Below are 22,060 nucleotides of genomic sequence, written 5' to 3'. Positions count from 1 at the left end.
TGAAACTATGCTGCTAAGTCAGGTTGTGGCTGCAGACCCAGGAGTCGGGAGTTCAATTTTCTTTTAGACTAAATCATATTTCATAAAAAAATGATATATGATATTCTAAGCAACAGCAAAGAGGATCCTCACCAAATATTTTAATATAGAGTTAGGTAGGCTTTTGGTTTGGCCTGCAGGGACCTTGTTTATAGAGCAGAGCGATCAACTCATAAGAACAGTAAAGTAGGAAGATTTAGTTCATCTCTGGAGCCTTTCAAAGTAACCAGTGAACAGTGAACCTAAAGACCTTAACATTATGCTATTATAACAAGAAAAACACATTTAAATAGGCATCCTGGGCTATACTCAATTGAAAAAGCTACCTCACTGAATAATTTTGAATAATCTTTTTTTCAGTCTGAGCATGCAAAGAAATAGTGATTGAACAGTGCTGTTTCTGTTGAAGCATAGCACATGCAGTATGATACAATAATATTAATACTAAATATATTACTCTTAGTATATAATAAACACTGAGTTTTCATAATTTTAATTTGTAAAGTCAAAAGGAATGTAGGTAATGATTCTGAAAATGTAAATATTGTATTTATATCAGTTAATTATAGCACCAACAATTTACCCAGCACTTTATATAATGTACTACACATCACTCCCTGCCCTTAAGGAATTTACAATCCAAGGTGCCTATCTCACATGCATACACAAATGTGGACCAGTTTTGGAAAGGAACCAAGGAACTTACTAGCCTTTCATTGGCATGTGGAAGGAAACCCAAACAAGCACAAGTAGAACACACGAACTCCATGCAGATAGTGTCCTAACTGGGGTATGGTGCTCTAAGACATACATGCTAACCACTAAGCCATTGCATGTTTAAATACATTGAATATGTAAGCCTTAAAATAAAATGATAAAATAATATATAAACACAAGTAGAACATGCAAACTCCATACAGATAGTGTCCTAACTGGGGTATGGTGCTCCAAGACAGACATGCTAACCACTAAGCCATTGTATGTTTAAATACATTGAATATGTAAGGCTTAAAATTGCAAGATGTAATGGATATTTTTCTATAACCTTTTTTTGCAGGCTTCTAGCAATACATTTCCATCCTAGTAATGAACCTTAAGGCAGAAGTCCAGGCAAACAGTTAAATACACAGATAAAATATATATGCAGAAGCTGTTTTGCCTGCCAAAAGATTTGTCTTTCTATCCATCAATTTCTAAAATTATACAACCACTTCACACAGCACATCCAGGTGAATAATACCACTTGCAGTTAAGGAATATAATAGTGTCCTTGCTCCAAACTCAGATTCTTGACTTAACAGTGAAAGAGCCACAACAGACTGATGGTTCCATCACTCTTTTTTCATATTCTTTGTATTAGCATGATCCTTGTCAAGACATTGCATGCATTGGTTCCCATGCATACCCCTTCTTCTCCTCATTTGAATGCTACTCAATATAGGATTGCAAAAAGTAGCTGATGCCAAGCTAAATTCAAGTACTTACACTAATAGAAGACATTTTTTTTTTACATGAGTAAATACAACTATGTATTCTTCACTTTTTATATTATATTTGCACACAGTGAGCACATGTACCAGAGTGTGAACATACATGCATGAGAATGTGTACAAATCCTGTATGTCCATTAACATGAAATGCATATTTTTTATGTGACCACTCTGAAGAATCCTTGTTTGGCCTTGGACACATGGATGTCAACTTTTACAGGAGAAAAGTGTAGGTATCAAGCTTTTACCCATGGCAGAACAGTCTTCTTGAAGCTATCAAGAGCAGATCTTAATCAAAGTACTGAATATCACTTTCAAAGAACTTCAAAGAACTTCACTGCTGCAAAAATTGCAACTTTAAAGTGATGTTAAAGTAATTTTTTTTTTTCAATTAAAAAAGAGGTTTATACTTACCAGCCCTGTGCAATGATATTGCACAAAGCATCCCCTTACCGTTTCTTTGGTGGTCCCCTGCTGGCATTTTTGGCCCCTCCTCTTCTCTGAGAGTCCCCAAAGCAAGCTGTGTGCTATTGGGGCACTTGTATGGGCACGCTCCTGAGCTAGACTGTGTGTTTTCATAGTCACACACAGAGTGGCTCAACCATGATTCCTGTGTTTTCTTCACAGGATTTGTTTGACAATAGCTTGTTTATTAGCCCCACATATGACCATATTGAAAAATAAGATCCTCCCAGACAGTGGGATTTGCCACAAAGTTCTAGTGCAGGCAAATTTGCCTATCTCTTGTAAACAATAATTTAAAAGGTTTTTTTTGGATAACTAAAGAATAAATGAGGCATCTAAACATCCTGTTAGCTTGTCTTGTTAACTGATATTGGCTATATTTTCTGTTTTCAGTTGTTCTCTCTCAATTAGAAACTCCTTTGACTTTTCAGTATTGCTTGGTAAAATGTGCAACATATAAAAGTTTTTTTAAAAAGGATTGAAGGAGGCATAGTTACAGCAGAATATGAATCAGCTCAGCAGGTGATCTGAAACTTGAAATACATCTTCGAAAGTGAAACTGCACAAATTGGATATGTCTTGGCTTCTTTACATTAAAGTGTCTCTTCTACAGAGTGTATTTTGAACAGAAGATGAATAGCCCCGTTTTGCTATATTTTTATTATGCAGAGCTGTGTTTTGTATACTCAAATGTAACCAATGTCTGGAAACAAAATTGAAATCAATAAAGTGCAGAAGTCAGTGCAGAGTACACAAGCTAAATTGCATTGGATAAGAGCAGAATAAAAATAGGTGCAGGGAAAATGCAAAGGAGCAGCAGGCTAGTGGTAATGTATAGTACATAACACTAAAGCTGTTATAGGAGTAAATTGCTTTTAGTAAGTAATGGTTCCTAAGCCAACAGTGATTCTTCAAGAGAAAAACGAAATCTGGTGAGAAATATTTCTTTGCTTTATACCTTCTCTTTCCACTTTTATTCTATATGGATAAAACATAGATTTAAAGTGACACTGAAGTTTTTTTTTTAATTAAAATAATAAACATGTTAAACTCACCTGCTCTGTTCAATAGTTTTGCACAGAACAGCCCCAACCTCCTCTTCCCAGATCTGCCACTAGCAATCTTAGCTCCTCCTTTTCTTCATGTGCCACCATAGCAAGCCGCTTGCTATGGGAGCACACAGTATGTGATTGCTCCTGAGCTGTATGTGTCTATGGAGTTGTGCCCATAGACACACAGAGTGGGCTTAGCCCTGTCCTGTCTTCATCCTCTCTTTATTTGATTCACTGCAACAGGAGACTATGGCTCCTGCTGCTGCTTGGGTCCTGGGTGAAGAGGAAGAGAAGGGAGAACAGATGCAATCATGCACAATGATGGATCTCTTCTCCCCTCTATACCCCCTCACACTGAGAAGGGGGAAGACAGAGAGCAATGAAACTTTTTTTTACCTTAAAGTGATAATAAAGGAAATTAAAACAAAAATGTCATAGATACATGCTTTGTGCAGTGGTTTTGCACAGAACAGCCCCGATCCTCCTTTTCTTGGATTCCTCATCGGCACTTCTGGCACCTCCTTCCTGCCAAGTGCCCCCGGAGCAAGCTATCACAGCCAATGAGGAAGGAGAGTTCCCAGAGAGCCAAGGCTCTTGTGCACGATCCTGGATCAAGATGGGCTCAGGTAAGTATTGGGAGGACGGGAGCATCTGCTGAACATAGAAGTTTTTTTTACCCTCATGCATAGAATACATTAAGGCAAAAAACCTTGAGCCTTTACAGCCACTTTAAAGTAGGGAATGCATTAAAGCTTGAATGAACACAGCATAAATTATATAACTTGGTTTCTCTGAAACAGAGTTTAATAATTTTCATAAATAAGTATTTCAAAATTTCAATTGGAATGGATTGTAGATAATAGCAGTATAATAATTTGCTGGATAGCACTGACTACTGGTCTATTAATCTTATAGATGTTATAGCCATCTACTTCTAGCCTCCTTTTGTCAAAAATGGTAGATTCATGTGCTTTTAAATTGTTTGCTTATGTCTATTTTTGTACTATATACTCAATTGTAGTTTATAAATTAGCATTTAGAGTGTATGTAAACCCTAACAATGAGCTTCTTTTATTTACTGTTACATATGCCATTGAATTCCTTTTTGTAAAATGTATTTGATATGTGCAAAAAATGTCTATTGACCCTAAGAGAAATCTTGTGAGCTGTTCCAAGTCAACAGAGTGTTATGAAAGTTATTAGTTATCTGTTCTAATTTTTCTCTGTGGTCCACCATCTCCCTCTATTGGAGAAGAGGAGGAGGTGTTCTGTAGTCCTAAACCACTTTCTGTTCTAGGGTGACAATGTTGCTTCTCCATAGATAACATAAAATGAGTGATTATCACCCTAGAACAGGAAATGTGTTAGTTGCGGGATCACCAAGTGAAAACAAAGTACAAAAGTCTGCAAGAAGAAACTAACACAGACAACAAATCTAACAATGGATACATTTCAATATACTACATTTTCGTTCTTGTGTTCAGATATAATTTAATACATGACCTAGAATTTCCAGAGAACTAAGGGTTAGCTAAAAAAAAGGATCATTACAAAGCTGCCTGTTTTCGCATGGGATACATTTTCTTTCTGAAATTTCAGACTTATCTGTATGAGTAAGGATCAAAGGAAAAAAGTGAGAGACTTTAAAACTCGAAGAGCAGCTAAATCTCCATCTATTACATAGATATCACAATATTATCATGTTTCATATTTACCTAACTAAAAGTATAATATATATATATATATATATATATATATATATATATATATAGATATAAAATCATTTTTTTATTTTTCTCTTACCAAAATAATGATCAAAATACATACAGAAGAAAAAAGTGTACACAATTACAAATATACTTCATTAAGAAATATATATACCTCTTTTAGTTTGTCAACAAACCGATAATTTCATCTAAAGAATCAAAGACCATTAACACCATTATGACTAGGTCCATCCATATAGATATCTTACCCATGTCAGGGTGGTTTAGAAATATTTTATATTTATGAAGATCAACTAACATTTTTCTTAACTCGTTGTTGGTAAAAATTAAATACAGACTGAGTCAAAAAAGCATGAATACATAATCACTGTTCTGCACTATAAGTACACCATGTCTCTTCATTCAGCGAGTGTGCAGTATATTTGTGAACCTAATAGGTTTCAATGATATTTGCGCTGTCTATAAGAACTGAGAAGCAGAGCAAAAAAACTTTAAAATACCTCTGTTTGAGGGATGACTACTGACAATTGTGGAAATTGGCAGATTGTGCTTCATGCAGTGTTCTGTTATGTAGGAGTATTGTTGGCTTCTTTTTTTAATTTGACTTTGTTTCTAAATGTCCAATGACCAGCTAAAGGCTATAGTCAACTGTAGGATAATCAGCTGGTCATAGAATATTTCCTAATTAATTCCATATGTTTGCAAATTATTTAAAGTGTGTAATGGAGTTGATTCCCAAACAGACCATTCACCTTGCAAGGAAAGTTGCACTTTTACAAGAACATTTTTGCCAGGGCTTTCTGAATAAGGGGAAGCTCTGAGAACCTCCTCCATCTGATCATGTGCATGCAAAGTGCTGTTTTTTTATTCTCCTTTCATTAGATTGAGTATTATTTGCACAGTGTCACCTAATTTACTAAGCTCTATGGTAATTTTGCTTGCAAATTGCAACTTCCTTGGTGAACTGCCTATTTTCCTTTAGTAAATCAACCCCAATGTCTGTTGTCTTAAGCAAATCATTTTTCTAAATCTGCTGCAAAGCTTTCTACCTGGAGATCCTGCCAATATGAGTGTGTCCTGTTCAAGACAGACAACACTAAATAATATCCTTACAGTTAGCAACCATCTTGTCATCCTCCCACGTGAGCTCCTTCAGTTGGCCAGAATTTATAGACATCCAAATGGTCAACATGAAAGGCTGACAAGGCTACTGCTAACTGAGAATAAGTTTTATATATATATATATATATATATATATATATATATATCATTTTTGTAATGGGAAATGGCTCAAAGTAGTAACTCATGAACTAATGAACAAGATAGAGACAGATAAGAATGGTCTAAATGGGTTTGTTAGCCAGTTCCTGGCTAACATGGTGTCCCCTAATGGGCTCCCAAAACCAAATAGGCAGCTCTTGTACTTTTTTAGTATTTTGACAGCAGTCAATATTTTCATACAGCAGCAGGGACCCATAGCACAGGGAGTGAGAGGCAGATCTGAGCATTAACCAGTTCATATATAAAAAGGCCTGTGCATACATGACAGTTATAACAAAGTCTTATATATTTCGATTTCTATGATATAGCTGCATTACAGTGTTTCATGTTCATTCTTCATTCAAGTGATAGACAGAAAAAAAGCTGCAAAATATAGAAATATGTTCATTTTATCTGTTTCCCTGTTCAGGGCAGTAGAGATTTTCACCCTTTGTTACTTTGTTGATTATTCAGATACATACAGAACATTCTTCAGTGTTTAACAAATAGCATTCATAACTAGAAACAATCTCCTTCATTTACACTGAACTGAGCTGCAACGCGAGTCATTGCGATGGAAAGGTGCAATGAGATTAAAGCTATTTGAGAATAACATCCCACACATTAGTAATGTGTCAACCACTAAATTATATAAATTCATCTGCTGCTGGCTATACTTGCATAAAAATACAATGCTGAAACTCCCAGATGTACAGAGATTTATGAAATATGTTACTAGCTTACCTATTCTAATGCACTTTTCACATTATTTTGTTGAAGCAGTTTTCACACCCATATCAGGATTAATGACTAATTAACTAATCTTTTTGTTTATCTATGTTTTTTTCTAGCTGATGGATGCACTGACTGGTCTGTGGATTACAAAAAATATCAGGTTCTGGTGGGTGAACCCGTACGGATAAAATGTGCACTATTTTATGGATATATCAGAGCGAACTACACATTAGCACAGAGTGCTGGACTCAGCCTGATGTGGTATAAAAGTACTGGGCCTGGAGACTTTGAAGAGCCAATTGCTTTTGATGGAATAAGGATGAGCAAAGAAGAAGATGCTATTTGGTTCCGGCCGACCGTGACAGAAGATAGCGGTCTTTATGCATGCGTCATAAGGTAAACATTGACAATGTACCTAAAGTGGAATGATTTTCAGTGAATTGATATTAGCTTGTCACTTGGGCAATGTTTTCACAGTATCTAAAAGTTTATTGTTTGATAAACGTAAGTTACAGATAATTAAACTGAATTACATGTAGCCCCACCAATCACACAATATATGCTCTTTAAAGGAAAAGTAAAGCCAAAGCTATTTTGGCTATCCTTCTCCTGTAAGTCACAGGAGTACAGTTCATTCTGCATTCCTGTGACCCATTTTCAGTGGCTAAAGTCCTGACTTCACTCATCTGGTCCAGTCTCTGAAAATATTGTGACCATATGGTCAGGATCCACCCAGAAGCCTGGACTGGCATCTAACTCGACCCTCTAAGTGATCCACCAAGAGCATGAGATAGCCCCTCCCATCACCTACACAATGAGTGCTGGAGAAGCAGAGCAGAGAGCTGTAGACTAACAGACACAGTTCTCTGCTCGGAGTGGAAGGGAGAACAGAGCGATCAGCAGTGTTTGATCTCTAAGTTCTTACTGCAGAGCTGGTGGGGGACTGATGAAGCATTGGATTGATACTGCATCAACCTAGATGAGTGTAAAGGTTTTATTGCAATCTGTGTCCCCAGTAGTTATATTTCCTCACACTTTCTATGCAGATCACAGGTGTCAGACAAAAATATTGAGCGAGAGGAAACCTCCTCACTTTAAACATAGATAACATTTTAAATCTGACTAAGGTTCTTTTCCTTGCTTTATCCAAAGCTCCAAGATCCAGAGATCTAAAAATGTTTTGGTTGAAGTTGAAGAGTAGCTCCTTTAATATATATATATATATATATATATATATATATATATATATATATACAGTGGGGATTGAAAGTTTGGGCACCCCAGCTAAAAATTTGTATTAATGTGCATAAAGAAGCCAAGGAAAGATGGAAAAATCTCCAAAAGGCATCAAATTACAGATTAGACATTCTTATAATATGTCAACAAAAGTTAGATTTTATTTCCATCATTTACACTTTCAAAATAACAGAAAACAAAAAAATGGAGTCTGCAAAAGTTTGGGCACCCTGCAGAGTTAATATCTTGTACTGCCCCCTTTGGCAAGTATCACAGCTTGTAAACGCTTTTTGTAGCCAGCCAAGAGTCTTTCAATTCTTGTTTGAGGTATCTTTGCCCATTCTTCCTTACAAAAGTCTTCCAGTTCTTTGAGATTTCTGGGCTGTCTGTCACGCACTGCTCTTTTAAGGTCTATCCATAGATTTTCAATTATGTTGAGGTCAGGAGATTGTGAAGGCCATGGCAAAACCTTCAGTTTATGCCTCTTGATGTAATCCCCCGTGGATTTCGAGGTGTGTTTAGGATCATTATCCATTTCTAGAAGCCATCCTCTCTTAACTTCAGCTTTTTCACAGATGGCATCAAGTTACCATCCAAAATTTGCTGAAATTTTATTGAATCCATTTTTCCTTCTACTCGTGAGATGTTCCCTGTGCCACTGGCTGCAACACAACCCCAAAGCATGATTGATCCAAACCTATGCTTAACGGTTGGACAGAGGTTCTTTTCATTAAATTCTGTGCCCCTTCTTCTCCAAACGTACCTTTGCTCATTCCGGCCAAAAAGTTCAATTTTAACCTCATCGGTCCACAGAACTTGTTTCCAAAATGCATCAGGCTTGTCTATATGTTCATTTGCAAAGTTCAAACGATGATTTTTGTGGAAGAGGTTTTCTTCTGATGACTCTTCCATGAAGACCATATTTGTACAAGTATCTCTTTATAGTGGAATAGTGTACCACAACTCCAGTGTCTGCCAGATCTTTCTGGAGGGATCGTGCAGTCAAACGTGGGTTTTGAATTGTTTTTCTCACAATCCTGCGAGCTGGTTTGTCTGATATTTTTCTTGGTCTTCCAGATCTTTCTTTAACTTCCACTGTTCCTAATGACTGCCATTTCTTAATTACATTCTGAACAGAGGATATTGACATCTGAAAGCGCTTTGCTATCTTCTTATAGCCTTCTCCAGCTTTGTGAGCATCAACTATTTTCAGTTTCAGTTTTCTAGACAACTACTTAGAAGAACCCATGGTGCTGATTGTTGGGTCAAGGTCAGATGAGTCTGGGCATTTAAAACCTTTGAGATTGACATCACCTGGTCTTCCCAGACGATGATTGAGAACAATCCATGACACTGGCAGGTCTCAGCTTTGCAAAGGGGGCAGTGCATGCTATAAATTCTGCAGGGTGCCCAAACTTTTGCAGACGCCATTTTTTTGTTTTCTGTTATTTTTAAAGTGTAAATGATGGAAATAAAATCTAACTTTTGTTGACATATTTTAAGAATGTCTAATCTGTAATTTGATGCCTTTTGGAGATTTTTCCATCTTTCCTTGGCTTCTTTATGCACATTAATAAAAATTTTTAGCTGGGGTGCCCAAACTTTCGATCCCCACTGTATATATTGTATATATAATACACTGTTCAAAAAAAATTAAAGGAACACTTTGAAAACACATCAGATCTCACTGGGGAAAAATATCATGCTGGATATCTATACTGATATGGACTGGGTAATGTGTTAGGAACATAAGTATGCCCTATTGTTTGATGGAAATGAAAATTATCAACCTACAGAGGACTTAATTCAAAGACATCCTGAAAATCAAAGTGAAAAAATGATGCAGCAGGTGAGTCCATTTTGCTGAAATGTCATTGCAGCAACTCAAAATGGTACTCAGTAGTTTGTATGGCCCCCATGTACTTGTATGCATGCCTGAAAACATCGGGGCATGCTTGTAATGAGACAACGAATAATGTCGTGGGGTATTTCCTCCCAGATCTGGAGAAGGGCATCACTGAGCTCCTGGACAATCTGAGGTGAAACCTGATGGCATCAGATGGACCAAAACATGATATTCCAGAGGTGTTCTGTTGGATTTAGGTCAGGCGAGAGTGGGGACCATTCAATGGTATTAATTCCTTCATCCTCCAGGAACTGCCTGCATACTCTCACCACATGAGGCCAAGCATTGTCGTACACCAGGAGGAACCCAGAACCCACTGCACCAGCATAGGGTCTGACAATGGGTCCAAAGATTTCATCTCAATACCTAATGGCAGTCAGGGTGCCATTGTCTAGCCATAGAAGTCTGTGTGTCCCTCCATGGATATGCCTCCTGAGACCATTACTGACCCATCACCAAAATGCTCATTTTGAACAATGTTGCAAGCAGCATAATGTTCTGCATGGCTTCTCCAGACCCATTTATGTCTGTCACAGGTGCACAGGGTAAACCTTCTCTCATATGTGAAAAGCACAGGGCTCCAGTGGCGGACCTGCAAATTCTGGTGTTCAATGGCAAATGCCAATCAAGCTCTATGGTGCTGGGTAGTGAGCGCAGGGCCCACTAGAGGATGTCAGGCCCTCAGGCCACCCTCATGAAGTGTGTTGCTGATTGTCTGGTCAGAGACATTCACACCAGTGGCCTGTTAGAGGTAATTTTGTAGGGCTCTGGCAGTGCACATCCTGTTCCTCCTTGAACAAAGGAGCAGATACCGGTCCTGCTGGTGGATTAAGGACCTTCTACAGCCCTGTCCAGCTCTCCTAGAGTAACTGCCTTTCTCCTGGAATCTCCTCCATGCTCTTGAGACTGTGCTGGGAGACACAGCAAGCCTTCTGGCAATGGCACGTATTGATGTGCCATCCTAGAGGAATTGGACTGCCTGTGCAACCTCTTTAAGGTCCAGGTATCACCTCATGCTACCAGTAGTGACACTGACCCTAGCCAAAACTAGTTAAAAACAGTCAGAAAAGATGAGTAGGGAAAAAAATGTCCAGGTGGCCTTCACTTGTAAAACTATTCCTGTATTGGGGCTTGTCTCATTGTTGCCCAACTAATGCACCTGTTGTTAATTTCACTAACACCAAAGCAACTGAAAATGATTAACAACCCCCTCTGCTACTTAACTGATCAGATCAATATCCCAGAAGTTTAATTGACTTTATGCTATACTCTGATTAAAAATTGTTCCTTTAATTTTTTGAGCAGTGTATATATATTATACAGTATATATATGGAAAAGGGACAGAGCCAAGTTAAGTTTTCACTGAAGTCTTCTGATTACCCTTTGCACTACTTTTCTCCTGATGTTGCATTGAGCTGTATCTTGCATAATCTACAGTGGCCATCTGGTTAACTGAGGATCCCTCAGCTTTTTCTGTTGTTATAGAGTTTGTTACTGTTTCTTTGTAAAGTATTTGTTAAATTATAGTCTGAAAAGTGAACACAGTCACTCAGAAATAATAAGATATTCCTGCCATACTACAGTAATCTTTACCTGCCAGTCATATGTATTTGCTTTTTAGAGTTGTCTTCAGGATAAAGTCAATGAGGCAGTTAACTCTTGCCATAAAAATATACCTTCAGTAAGCATTCACACTCAAAACAGGTTTTATTTCAGTGATATGAGGAGATGTAGGGCCCAAGTGAACTAATGCTTGCTATTAGTATTCTATTTTCTATATTTGTCATATTTATTATATTGTATCCTATTTTATTGGAGCTAATGTTGCTTACATATATAGAACTTTATTTACTAAAGCTGGAGACTGCTAAATCAGGTTCACTTCTGCATAGAAACAAATTAGCTTCCAGGTCTTTTTGCCAAAGCTAATTGAACAAGCTGAGGTTAAAAGCTGATTGGCTACCATGCACAGCTGCACCAGATTATGAGTACATCAGTTTTACTAAATCTACTCCATAGTTGCATAGTTGGTGAAGTTGAATAAAGATATCAATCAATCTAGCCTGTGTGGGCGTGTATATGTATTGATGTCTATTCATATATTCCTGTATATTGGTTATATTAAGATGTCTATCGTTAACACGATACATTGACACCACTGATTGTGGAAAGGAGTTCCACATCATTATGGTTCTAACAGTAAAGAGCCCCTTATGCAGATTAAGGCTAAAACACCTCTCGTTCTATTTCATTGAGTGGTCACATGTCCTATTGAGAAACCTGAGACTGAACAGTTTTGTCCCTAGAATTACCATTTCAATATTTGTATATTGCTATCATATCCACTTTTAAGCATTTCTTCTAAACTTAATGTACATAACCTTTCCTCATAACTGAGGTCCTCTAGCCCCCTTATTAGTTGTTTTGCCCTTTCTCCAGTTCCAGCACATCCTTCCTGAGGACTGGTGACCAGAACTGGATAGCATACTCAAGATGTGGTCCTACTAGAGTTGCTGCACTGTAAAACTGAATATAGGACAAATAAGTCATACTGTATATTTTTCATATAAAGAGCTTTTATGATTTATACTGTTGTCATAGTTGTCATGGCTATGGGTCATGTTGTCTTGACTATGGTGCATGACTATCCAGGCTTCATGAGATAAAGAACCTGACATGGAGCAGAGTTGCATGCTTTGCAGTCTCTGGCAGTTGCCAAGAGATCTAGCATCACCTATGAGCACTGGAATGTCCATTTAAATTATCTGCACCCTTAATGCAGGTAAAATTTTTGATTTCTTGCATCAGGTTGCTAGTTGGTTAGAAAATAGTGTCTTTAAATCAGGATAAAAAGCTCACAGTTGCCATATTGGAAAATATGATACAATAACAACATGCAAATACCTGCATACCATGGGTGGTATTTGAAAAGAGAACTGTTAGTATGCCAAAAGCATATATTTTATAATACTACCTAAATATCTGAGGTTATGTGATTTATTTACAGTAGATCCTGCTGTTATCCTTATTTACTATCAGAAAAGGATATAGCAAATACAACAAACAGTTTAGAATGGTTTGCATTCAAGCCCTCAGGTTTTATGAGATGTCCTTTTAAATCCCTCCACTTTCCTCAAGCTTTTACTGTGACAGAGAAGCTGTTTCTTCTATGTATAGGACACACTCTGTGAGAACCATACCATATCCAATTCTTGGAAAGATACTATAACTAAGTAGTATATTACAGGAGTTATTATTGAGGATACAGTTTTCATAGCCAGAGGCAGTTGATTTGTGTGGATATTATAAGAAGCCTCAAGGGAGGTAGGGACATGTCAGATCTTGACTCAGCTAAAAAGGTGAAATTTCCATAGAGCTTGCATATAAGTTCAAAAGGTCTGCAGGGTGCATAGAAAGTTTTAGAAAAAATAAAAGTATGTGCAAACTCATTTGCATGCCTGTTTTAATTCATAATAATGAATATGTATATCCGTATGACAAGTTACATTTGCTGTAGAATTAATAAGATGTCCAATAGCAATTGGAAGGAACACACTGGTTAATACTATTTTTTTTTTGCAAAAAATATTTGAGGAATGTATACTTAAAGATAAATGATCCATCGCTGCTACGTAATCAAATGAAAACATTTATTGCAAGAATAAAAAAAGTGTAATTTTGTTTGTAGAACACCATATGTTCTAAAACAGTATGATGCATTGCCAGGCTGGAAATAACAATCAATCTCGGCGTTCAAGAACACCAGTTCACAATTGTGCCAAAAACCTTACTTAAAGTGAACCTGTAATCAGACTATGGGTATTCAGCATGGATATGTTCTAAACAAGCACTAATTGTTCTTTACATATTAAGCCCTCTAATTGTTATGCCCTTATGGCTTGGTGAGCTGAAGCAGGGTCTGAGCCTCTAAACACATTTCTAAATAGACTGTAGCTTATTTAACCATGAAACAATCATGTCTTGCAACTTTCTTGAAGTAGATTTAAAACCTAATGTGAACCAGTCGACCACTGTTAAGTTTTTAAAAGACCTGTTTCACAAAATATAAGAAATCTTTACTAACCATAAAATAATATTTTTTGTAATGCCAGTTCTGCATTATCATTGTTACTAAATGCAAAAACGTATGGAATACTGGCCATTTGTGGCTGCTTGATAGCAATGGAGTTGGGGAAACCAGTGTTTTAACAGAAATGTAGTGTTTTGTTTTAGTTGGTGTTTTATGCATTTACATACCTTCATAAACCCATTTCATCCAGACAGTATAGTCACTTGCTGACTTGGCACCATCCATAGGCAGGTTAGCTCACAGAACACAGAAGCTGAACCCAACACAATTTTCCTTCAAACCGGTGCAGTACAGAGGCTGTTTTAACTTGGGAAATAATATTATTTGTGTAAAATTTCTGTGGACATTCATTTACTGTTATTTTTATTCATACACAGAATCCTATCTAATGTCACCATAGCTGTACTTGTAACCTTGTTAAAACAGGTTGGAGATCTGTGGGCTTTCTATATATCCCACTGACAACAATTAATATGACAAAAAAAACATGGATCCGGGTGTGTAGTACACCATATCTTCTGCATTGAAAAGCTAAAAACATTGCATTGGGTACTACTATTACTTTCTGTGTTCTTGTAAAACTTTAAATACTATTTGCTAGCCAAGCCGGTGACCTTCGGCCATAAGAGTTTGGACACCTTACCCATTCAACAAAATCTGAATTTAAAAACATGACACTGGTTTTAAAAAGAACTACGTATATGTTTAAAGAAAAACAGAAAGCCCCCATGCTTCACTGTTTAATTCAAAATATTTTCTTAAGAAAGTCCAATGGAATATTTATCTGTCCTGTTCTAAAACTCCTTTTAATGAAATACCTCCTTCTGGGTCAAATCCCAAATATATTTTCATTTCATGGTATCCCTGGAGGGTTCTGTGAAATTTCTAAAATCAATTCTCACACTCTAAATTATTGCACTCATCCAGTAAGAACAATTGCTGTTACAAGGTGTTCTGTTGAATGCTTGAAGTAATTAAGACTGACATCATGAGAGCTAAAGAGTAATAATTTCCAGAAGTTCAGTTGTTCAAATGAACCCCCGTGAGGTTCAGTTAATCTGTGCATATTAGGCTCAGAATTAAGACATGATTTCTATTTAAACTTTTATGTAGCATCCTATGGTTTTAAATGTCCTTTTATGAAAAAAAGAAAAACCTGCATAACCTGTCATTAGGGTTCCAGCATAAGTTGGGGAGGGCAGCATTATAAGATGTAGCTGTCCCTGGACAAACCATCTTAGCCTTATGTTCCAAGGATATCAGCCCATGTGGTGCCATTTAAAAAGATTAGGTCAACTACCAGTAGAGAAAATAATCAAGAGAAGGAAATAATCATACTCCCAGCCTGGAATCTGCAATCTGTCTTAGGAAGATCCAAGGTTACCAAAGAACGTAAAGGATAAAGGAATTGAGCTTCCTTGTTTTGCAATGCTGTCCAGCAGCAAAGGCTAAATTAAGTCAGATAGTTATCTGTTTACAAAGTTGGCTTCTTTCTTAGGGATCATATATACAGGCATAATTTCATAGCCTTTTATGAGATGTGGCAGAGCTTAGCAAATACTGTATTTGTGTAAATATATACCATTATTGCTATACCTCAATAAAAATGACCACTTCAACTTTTTGGGCCTCTTGGCTGTATTTCCACTGAGAATACTGTAAGAGGGGTCAATACACCCCTCATTATTATATGTTCCTTTTATTTGTGAAAGTTATTTTAGTATTTTTTTATTGTGTTAATTGTCATTTTAGTGCTACTATTTTCCCTCTGAGTAGTAGAAGGGCAGCAGAGACATACAAGCTTGGTCACTTATCAACCAGAGCGCCAAGCTTAGGGTTTCATTAGTCAATGCAGCCTTTGGCCCAGTTTACATTTTTGCCACTTTGGGTAACCATAGAGAGAGGAAGCTGCTGGTTTTACTTCACATGGAACTGATTTGGAGAGTGTTAGTTATTAGGGTTGGACACATAAAGAGGATGTGCAGCACCGATTTGTGTGTGACACAGAAAGTGTTTGTGAAGCAATGGCAGTGTATAACAGGAGTGTAGAGGTCAGCTGAGAAAATAGTCGAAGGTGGAGGAACTCCAATCCAAAGGACCTGACAGTTATAAAGACAGGAAATGGCAGGTAAATAAAAGGATTATAATCTCAACTTTTGGCCTTTTTATGTTGATGGAACTGTAAGATATTTGAAATATGAAAGTAACATTCAAGAAAATAAATATTTTAGTTTATTCCTTACAACACTACAAGTCAATGGGAACACTGAATAAATTCCCACAAAACACCCAGTAGGCATTTACTCAACATTATCTGTGCTTTTAGTTGTCTTATAGTTATTGACAAACTTTTGCAATTATTCTGTTTTAATGCCCATAAGTAAGCCCTCATAATGTCAAACATGCTAGTTAAACTAGAAAACTTCCTGTTTGTCCCTGTTTTGTGATTTCTTATCACTAATTTTGACACACATTTTGTAAGGGGCTATTATTACTATGCAGTTTAAGTACTCTAGCTAGTATCCTTACTTGACTTACTCAATTTCTGTGCCCTCCTTATCATACTATCCCATTTGAATAGGTAATGATCCCTAATAAGCCACAACTCATCATGATTATTTTGTACTCCTAATCCTGTTTTACCTTTCCGTGGATATTAAGATTGTTGAGATCTCATTATTAATTCATAATCAAGATACTCTTGCTCTGCATATTAAAGCTCTTTCTCTTCAAACCTCTCTCATTAATTTTCCCTGGCTCGTTTGCTAACAAATCTTCATCTTATGCTTATCTTGTGCATGTCTTAAGATGGAGTTTTGTGATCTCTCTTTGCACATTATCTCTGAGTGACTTCATTAATTTATCTTACTTCAAATATCAACTATGTATGTGGAAGACATTCAAATGTAGAGGGCACCCTAATTCAGCTAAGAGTGTTTGATTTTTTTTTTTTTTTTTTTTTATTTCAAGGAGAACATTTACCTGACTAGCGGCTCATTACCACTAGATGAAACTGAATATGCACATAGCATTATATGTGCTTTAACATGCATATTACCTGGACTAAAAAAATACATGGACTACAAAACACTGTATGGGGATTCATGTGCCCTAAATCATGTTGCTGCTTTCCTCAGCTAATCGTCATGTTAACTTTTTTAAAAAGCTCAGGGGTTCGGGGCTCTCCCCCCCCCCCTCATTTCTTCCTGGGTTTTTCCATTTTTAGGTGCACAAGCTATACTGAACCTTTTTTATGGAGTTAGTTTGTCTAGGTTTGAGATTGACATCCATGCGGATCCCACCTGGGCCTTTTTCCTCTTTTGTTCAGACTTATTAGACTTAATCATTGCCATTGCCTTTTTTTTCTTTGGCACATGTTTTTATTCTAAGACCTTGCACGGGCAGATTGGATGCTTTATTGTTCCTCCTTTAAACTGAATAAAAACTATTGCACCAGAAAAAAAGCTCACATGCCCTAAATTTTGTTTTTGCTTTCCCATCTAATCCCCATGTTAATTCATTTTAAAAAGCCCTTTTTACTTACCTAATTTCATGATGCACCATGTCCAGCGTCTTCTTTATTGTTTATTATTACAGAGAGGGAGGGTCCTGGTTAGTGTAAATATAGGCTGTAGTCGGCAAAAAACACATGGCAGTGGACTTAGGTGTAAAAAAATGAGCTATACAGTTATATATATAGGCATCTAGGCGTTCAAACCAAGCATCAGAATGGGGAAGAAAAGGGATTTAAGTGACTCTGAATGTGACATGGTTGTTAGTGCCAGACAGGCTGGTCTGAATATTTTAAAAACTGTGCCAGACAGGCTGGTCTGCGTATTTTAAAAACTGCTAAGGGAATTTCATGCACAGCCATCTCTAGGATTTAGAGATAATGGTCAAAAAAAGAGAAAATATCCAGTGAGCAGCAGTTCTATAGATGAAAATGCCTTGTTGACCTCAGAGGAGAATGGGCATTTGATTCCAGCTGCAACATTCAGATGGTAGATAGATATACAGTGTATATCTATATATCTATCTATCTATCTATCTATCTATCTATCTATTTTTTTTTTACTTAAAAAAATATTAGATAGGCAGGCAGAGGGTGGAAGGGAAGAATAGGGGGTGGGAGTTTTTGTTTTTTTTTGTTATCAAGCATAAAGTGAATAGGTGTATCATTTAAGATGGTCTTTAGTACAATATATATTTTATTAACCTAATTTTTAATGTGTTATTTAAACCTTACCATTAGGTAGACATATAATGCTAATGAACATTGTCATGTACTTAAAACATTAAATGTACTTTAAAATGCAGAAAGTATAAATACCTATTTGATTTGATAACAGAATCCTGTAATCCCCTATTCAGTATCAGTATGCAGATCAACAATATAAAAATAAATTAATAGAAATAAAAGTTTATTTAATGTTATTCTATTATGATACTGAATCTATCCAAACCAGTTTTCCCATTTTATTTTAATCAGCAGACTTAGTTGCTCATATTTTGAGTTAAATATATGGGGTGTGAAAATTATGTTACATTTGGAAAAATTACAGGATGCATTTTTTTCTAATTTTTACTATTTAACCCCAATAAACTTCAAAGGGCCTTGCAATATATGGTTCAAAAAAATTTCTACAAAATAAAAGCCCTATCTATCCCCAAAAAGATGTAAAATATGTTACGGTAGACTATAAATCCAAAAAAAATATATATATAACACCAATACATTGCTGAAAGGAGAAAACACAATGGGACTCAAAGGGATTTAGGTAAAAAAAGGACCATGCACTCAAATGTTTAAGTTACTCCGTGCTTACAGTAAGCAATCAATAAGGAATTTTTCCACTGAAATAAGACCAAAACAAAGTAAATTCTGGTTGCTATGGGTTATTGTATATAGGATATAGAATTTAAGAACCAGTCTCTAATGGATACAGCTGTACGTGTCAAGAAGCAGGGTGAAGTGAGCTCTCCAAGATCTTATGGTCTAAAGGCATGCCTCATGCTAACAATGTCCTGGATTAGGTGGCACATTTAGAGCATGCAGGCAGTGGACATACTCCGAGTGGAATTTGAAGTCACTAAATACAATTTCTAGGCCTGACCAATGTTTCCTTTTTTTACTATGAATATCATTTGTTTTAGGACCAGAAGGTCCACAAAACAGAAATTGAGTAACAATGCTGTGAAGTATCATAATTAAACAAACAAAAAACATTTGGCGCATTCAGCTCTAGAATCACCAATATATGTCTGTTTTGTTGTGAAAATCCTTTGACTGATTTCTAAATACAGTATACACTGCAGTAGAAAATCTGTCGCAGTGTGCCTGGTATTGCTGTAATTGGCTAACAACCTAATTACCATAGAATAGCTTGTTCTTATTGTTATGGCTAGAGTCCAAATACAATTTAAATTATGATGCTTGATTCAGCTGCATATAGTGAATTGAAGTAGTTTTCTTCAATCAGTTCTGTTTTTTTTTCAGTCTATAAAAAATTTGAAAGCCAGGCAGTTATAATTAGGAACAACATGCAACATATTTATAGTATAGAAAATGTTAGAAGCAAGCTGAAAAATCTGATAAATATATACAAAAATGAAAAATAATTCTAATAATCTCACCCATGCTCATTATTCATCTATAACCTCTGGCCCTTATACATAAACCTGTTAATCCTAACTAAATCTCCATCTCCATTTGCAGAAATACAGCCCCAAACTTGCAATGAACATCCAGCTTGATTCACTGTTGCCTGTAGGCACTCATTATTGTACCACTCTCCAGCCCTTTAGTGAGTAAACTGCCTCCTGCTACAGCCAGATATTTAAAATTTTGACTCATCAGCCCAGAGCACCCGCTGCCATTTTTTTGCAGCCCAGTTCATATGTTTTCATGCATAGTTAAGTCACATAGACTTATTTCCACATTAGAGGTATGGCTTGTTGGTTGCAATTCTTCCACAAAGACCTCCCTCTGTTAGTCTACTTTTTGAGATTAGTAGATTTTTATAAATCTGCTGGTACACTGAGTTACTGAGATCTGCTTTGACTTCCAAATCTGCAAATCTGATGATATTTTCTTTTCTGTAGGTACTTTTTTAAGTATAAAAATACACTGCCTCATTTTCACCTTTTATATGGCTTGCTTGGTTGGATTGTGATTTAGTCCCTGCAAGAGCTGGTCAAATATAGTGATCTTATAGCTGTCAAATTTAAGACTACACAGTGAGAAAGATAATTTTTCTCTCTCCTTGCACTCCACCACTGACAACAAATTTAATGTGCTGGTAAACTGTCTTTCATCCTTTTTGCTCCTTCAGAGTTTGGTGAAATTATTTCTCTATCCAGGGGCTGTAACTGCTGAATTTTGACTTCTGATTGACAGCTATTGTAGATCAAGTGAAAGGTAGTGTATTTTCATGTTACACCCCATGAATAGGGAAATGCATTTATTAAACTATAGAACAGGATTTCAAGATTTTTGCCTGCCAGTGTGGAATTTCCTGGCACTGATGAGTTTGTATATGTGTTCACAGAACATGAGTAGAATTCTGGTGCCAAACCTGAACCCAACTGAAATAAATGGAGCTGAATTAAATAAACAGTAATGACAATTTTCTTGGCTAATAGGCAAGGAATTGTAAAACAAATGGCGCAGAGGACTGGTCACTGCCCGGGGAAACATGCATCAAAGCAAAACTTGTATTAAAAAAAAAAAACGTTTGTTGGGAGTAGCAATTTTACTAATGCTTTAAGGACAATGAGAAAAATACTAAATTTCATTAAATGACACGTCCTGGGGATTTACCTTAACCTTCCTGTAAAGTGGCACATCTGGACCTACTACAGCAAAACTGAAATTTGGGAAGAAAAATAATGTGGTTTAAATTGCCTGTAAATTACTTTACTTCTATTTGTAAACAAACAGCTGGGGATCCCTTTCAACTATAAAAAAAACCTTATCCTAGAAGTGTTTCTGATATAGATGTTAAATGGGGGACCCCCACAACAGTACAAACATACAATTTCAAAAAACGATGTGGCGTTCCCTCTACAAATACATACCAGACCCTGATCCTTGAGGAGGGTCTGGTATGGATGGCAAAAGGGACCCTAAACAAACAAAAAAAAAACAAAAAAAAACAAAAATGCATACCAGTTCCTTATCCAAACATGCATCTCCTGAACCTTACAGAACACAGTCACTCAACATGGTTAGGGAGTCTTATCAGGAGGGAATCATGTTGAGGAGGAAGAGAGCCTCTATCCTACAATCCTGACCCAATAATTGTGGGATCGGGGGGGAAGGCACTTATAAGAATCTGGAAGATACCACCCCCTCCATGTGAATGAGTAAAGAGTACACAGTACCCCTCCTTATTCACAGACAAAAGTGAAAAGTAAATGAACACACTTACACAGTTTTTGGCATGTCTTTTATTTAAAAAGCCACATGATGCTGATTCGCAGCAATCGCAATAAATGATGCCTGCCAAAGGAAATATATCCCTATAGATATGTCTGATCCCATCACTTCCAGCAAATGAATTAAATCTCCAAGGCCCTCCCCATATGGCAATATTTGGTCAATGATGTCATGCTAACCTTGCCCCTTTATTTACATGGCTGTGTATCCCTGGCCAGTAGATAAATGGGGAGTGATGTTGCTGTGTGCTATGCAAACCCTTGACAGAAAGGAATCTGTCATGTATAGTAGCCATATTTCTACCACTACAATACATGAAGTTCAGCTCATGGCAAATGAGCAAAAAGTCCAACATTCAGATGAATTTCCAAACAAGCAAAGTTCAGCTTGAACTACTGATGAGCATATTTAGGTAGTAAGAGTAAATAGGTTTGAATAGATGTAGAGGCAACAACTTAAAATGTTTTCTGCAATGCTGCAATACTTCAGTTGTAAGGGTTAGGAGCAGCTATATTAGTAATTAAACTTCTAAAGGTGCAAACAAACTTTATTAAACAAGATATTAACTGCTGCATCTGTGTAATACCCTGAGAGACTTGAGGGGTTGTTTATAAAAACTGG

At 36.6% G+C, this 22,060-nt stretch overlaps 1 protein-coding gene across 1 annotated transcript in view; it reads left to right on the top strand.

Moving 5' to 3' along the window:
* The window catches only part of IL1RAPL1 (interleukin 1 receptor accessory protein like 1), a 1,773,934-nt gene that overhangs the window by 878,989 nt on the left and 872,885 nt on the right, over window positions 1-22,060 (top strand). The window contains exon 3 of the mRNA XM_089673890.1: window positions 6,885-7,164. Coding sequence (XP_089530016.1) covers window positions 6,885-7,164 — 280 coding nt within the window. The remainder of the gene's footprint in view (window positions 1-6,884; window positions 7,165-22,060) is intronic.

This window comes from Staurois parvus, unplaced genomic scaffold (genome assembly GCF_062004578.1).
Source record: "Staurois parvus isolate SC_StPar_1 unplaced genomic scaffold, SC_StPar_1.0 ptg000145l, whole genome shotgun sequence".
Classification (NCBI taxonomy): Eukaryota; Metazoa; Chordata; class Amphibia; order Anura; family Ranidae; genus Staurois; species Staurois parvus.
This window is presented reverse-complemented; position numbering and strand designations above follow the sequence as displayed.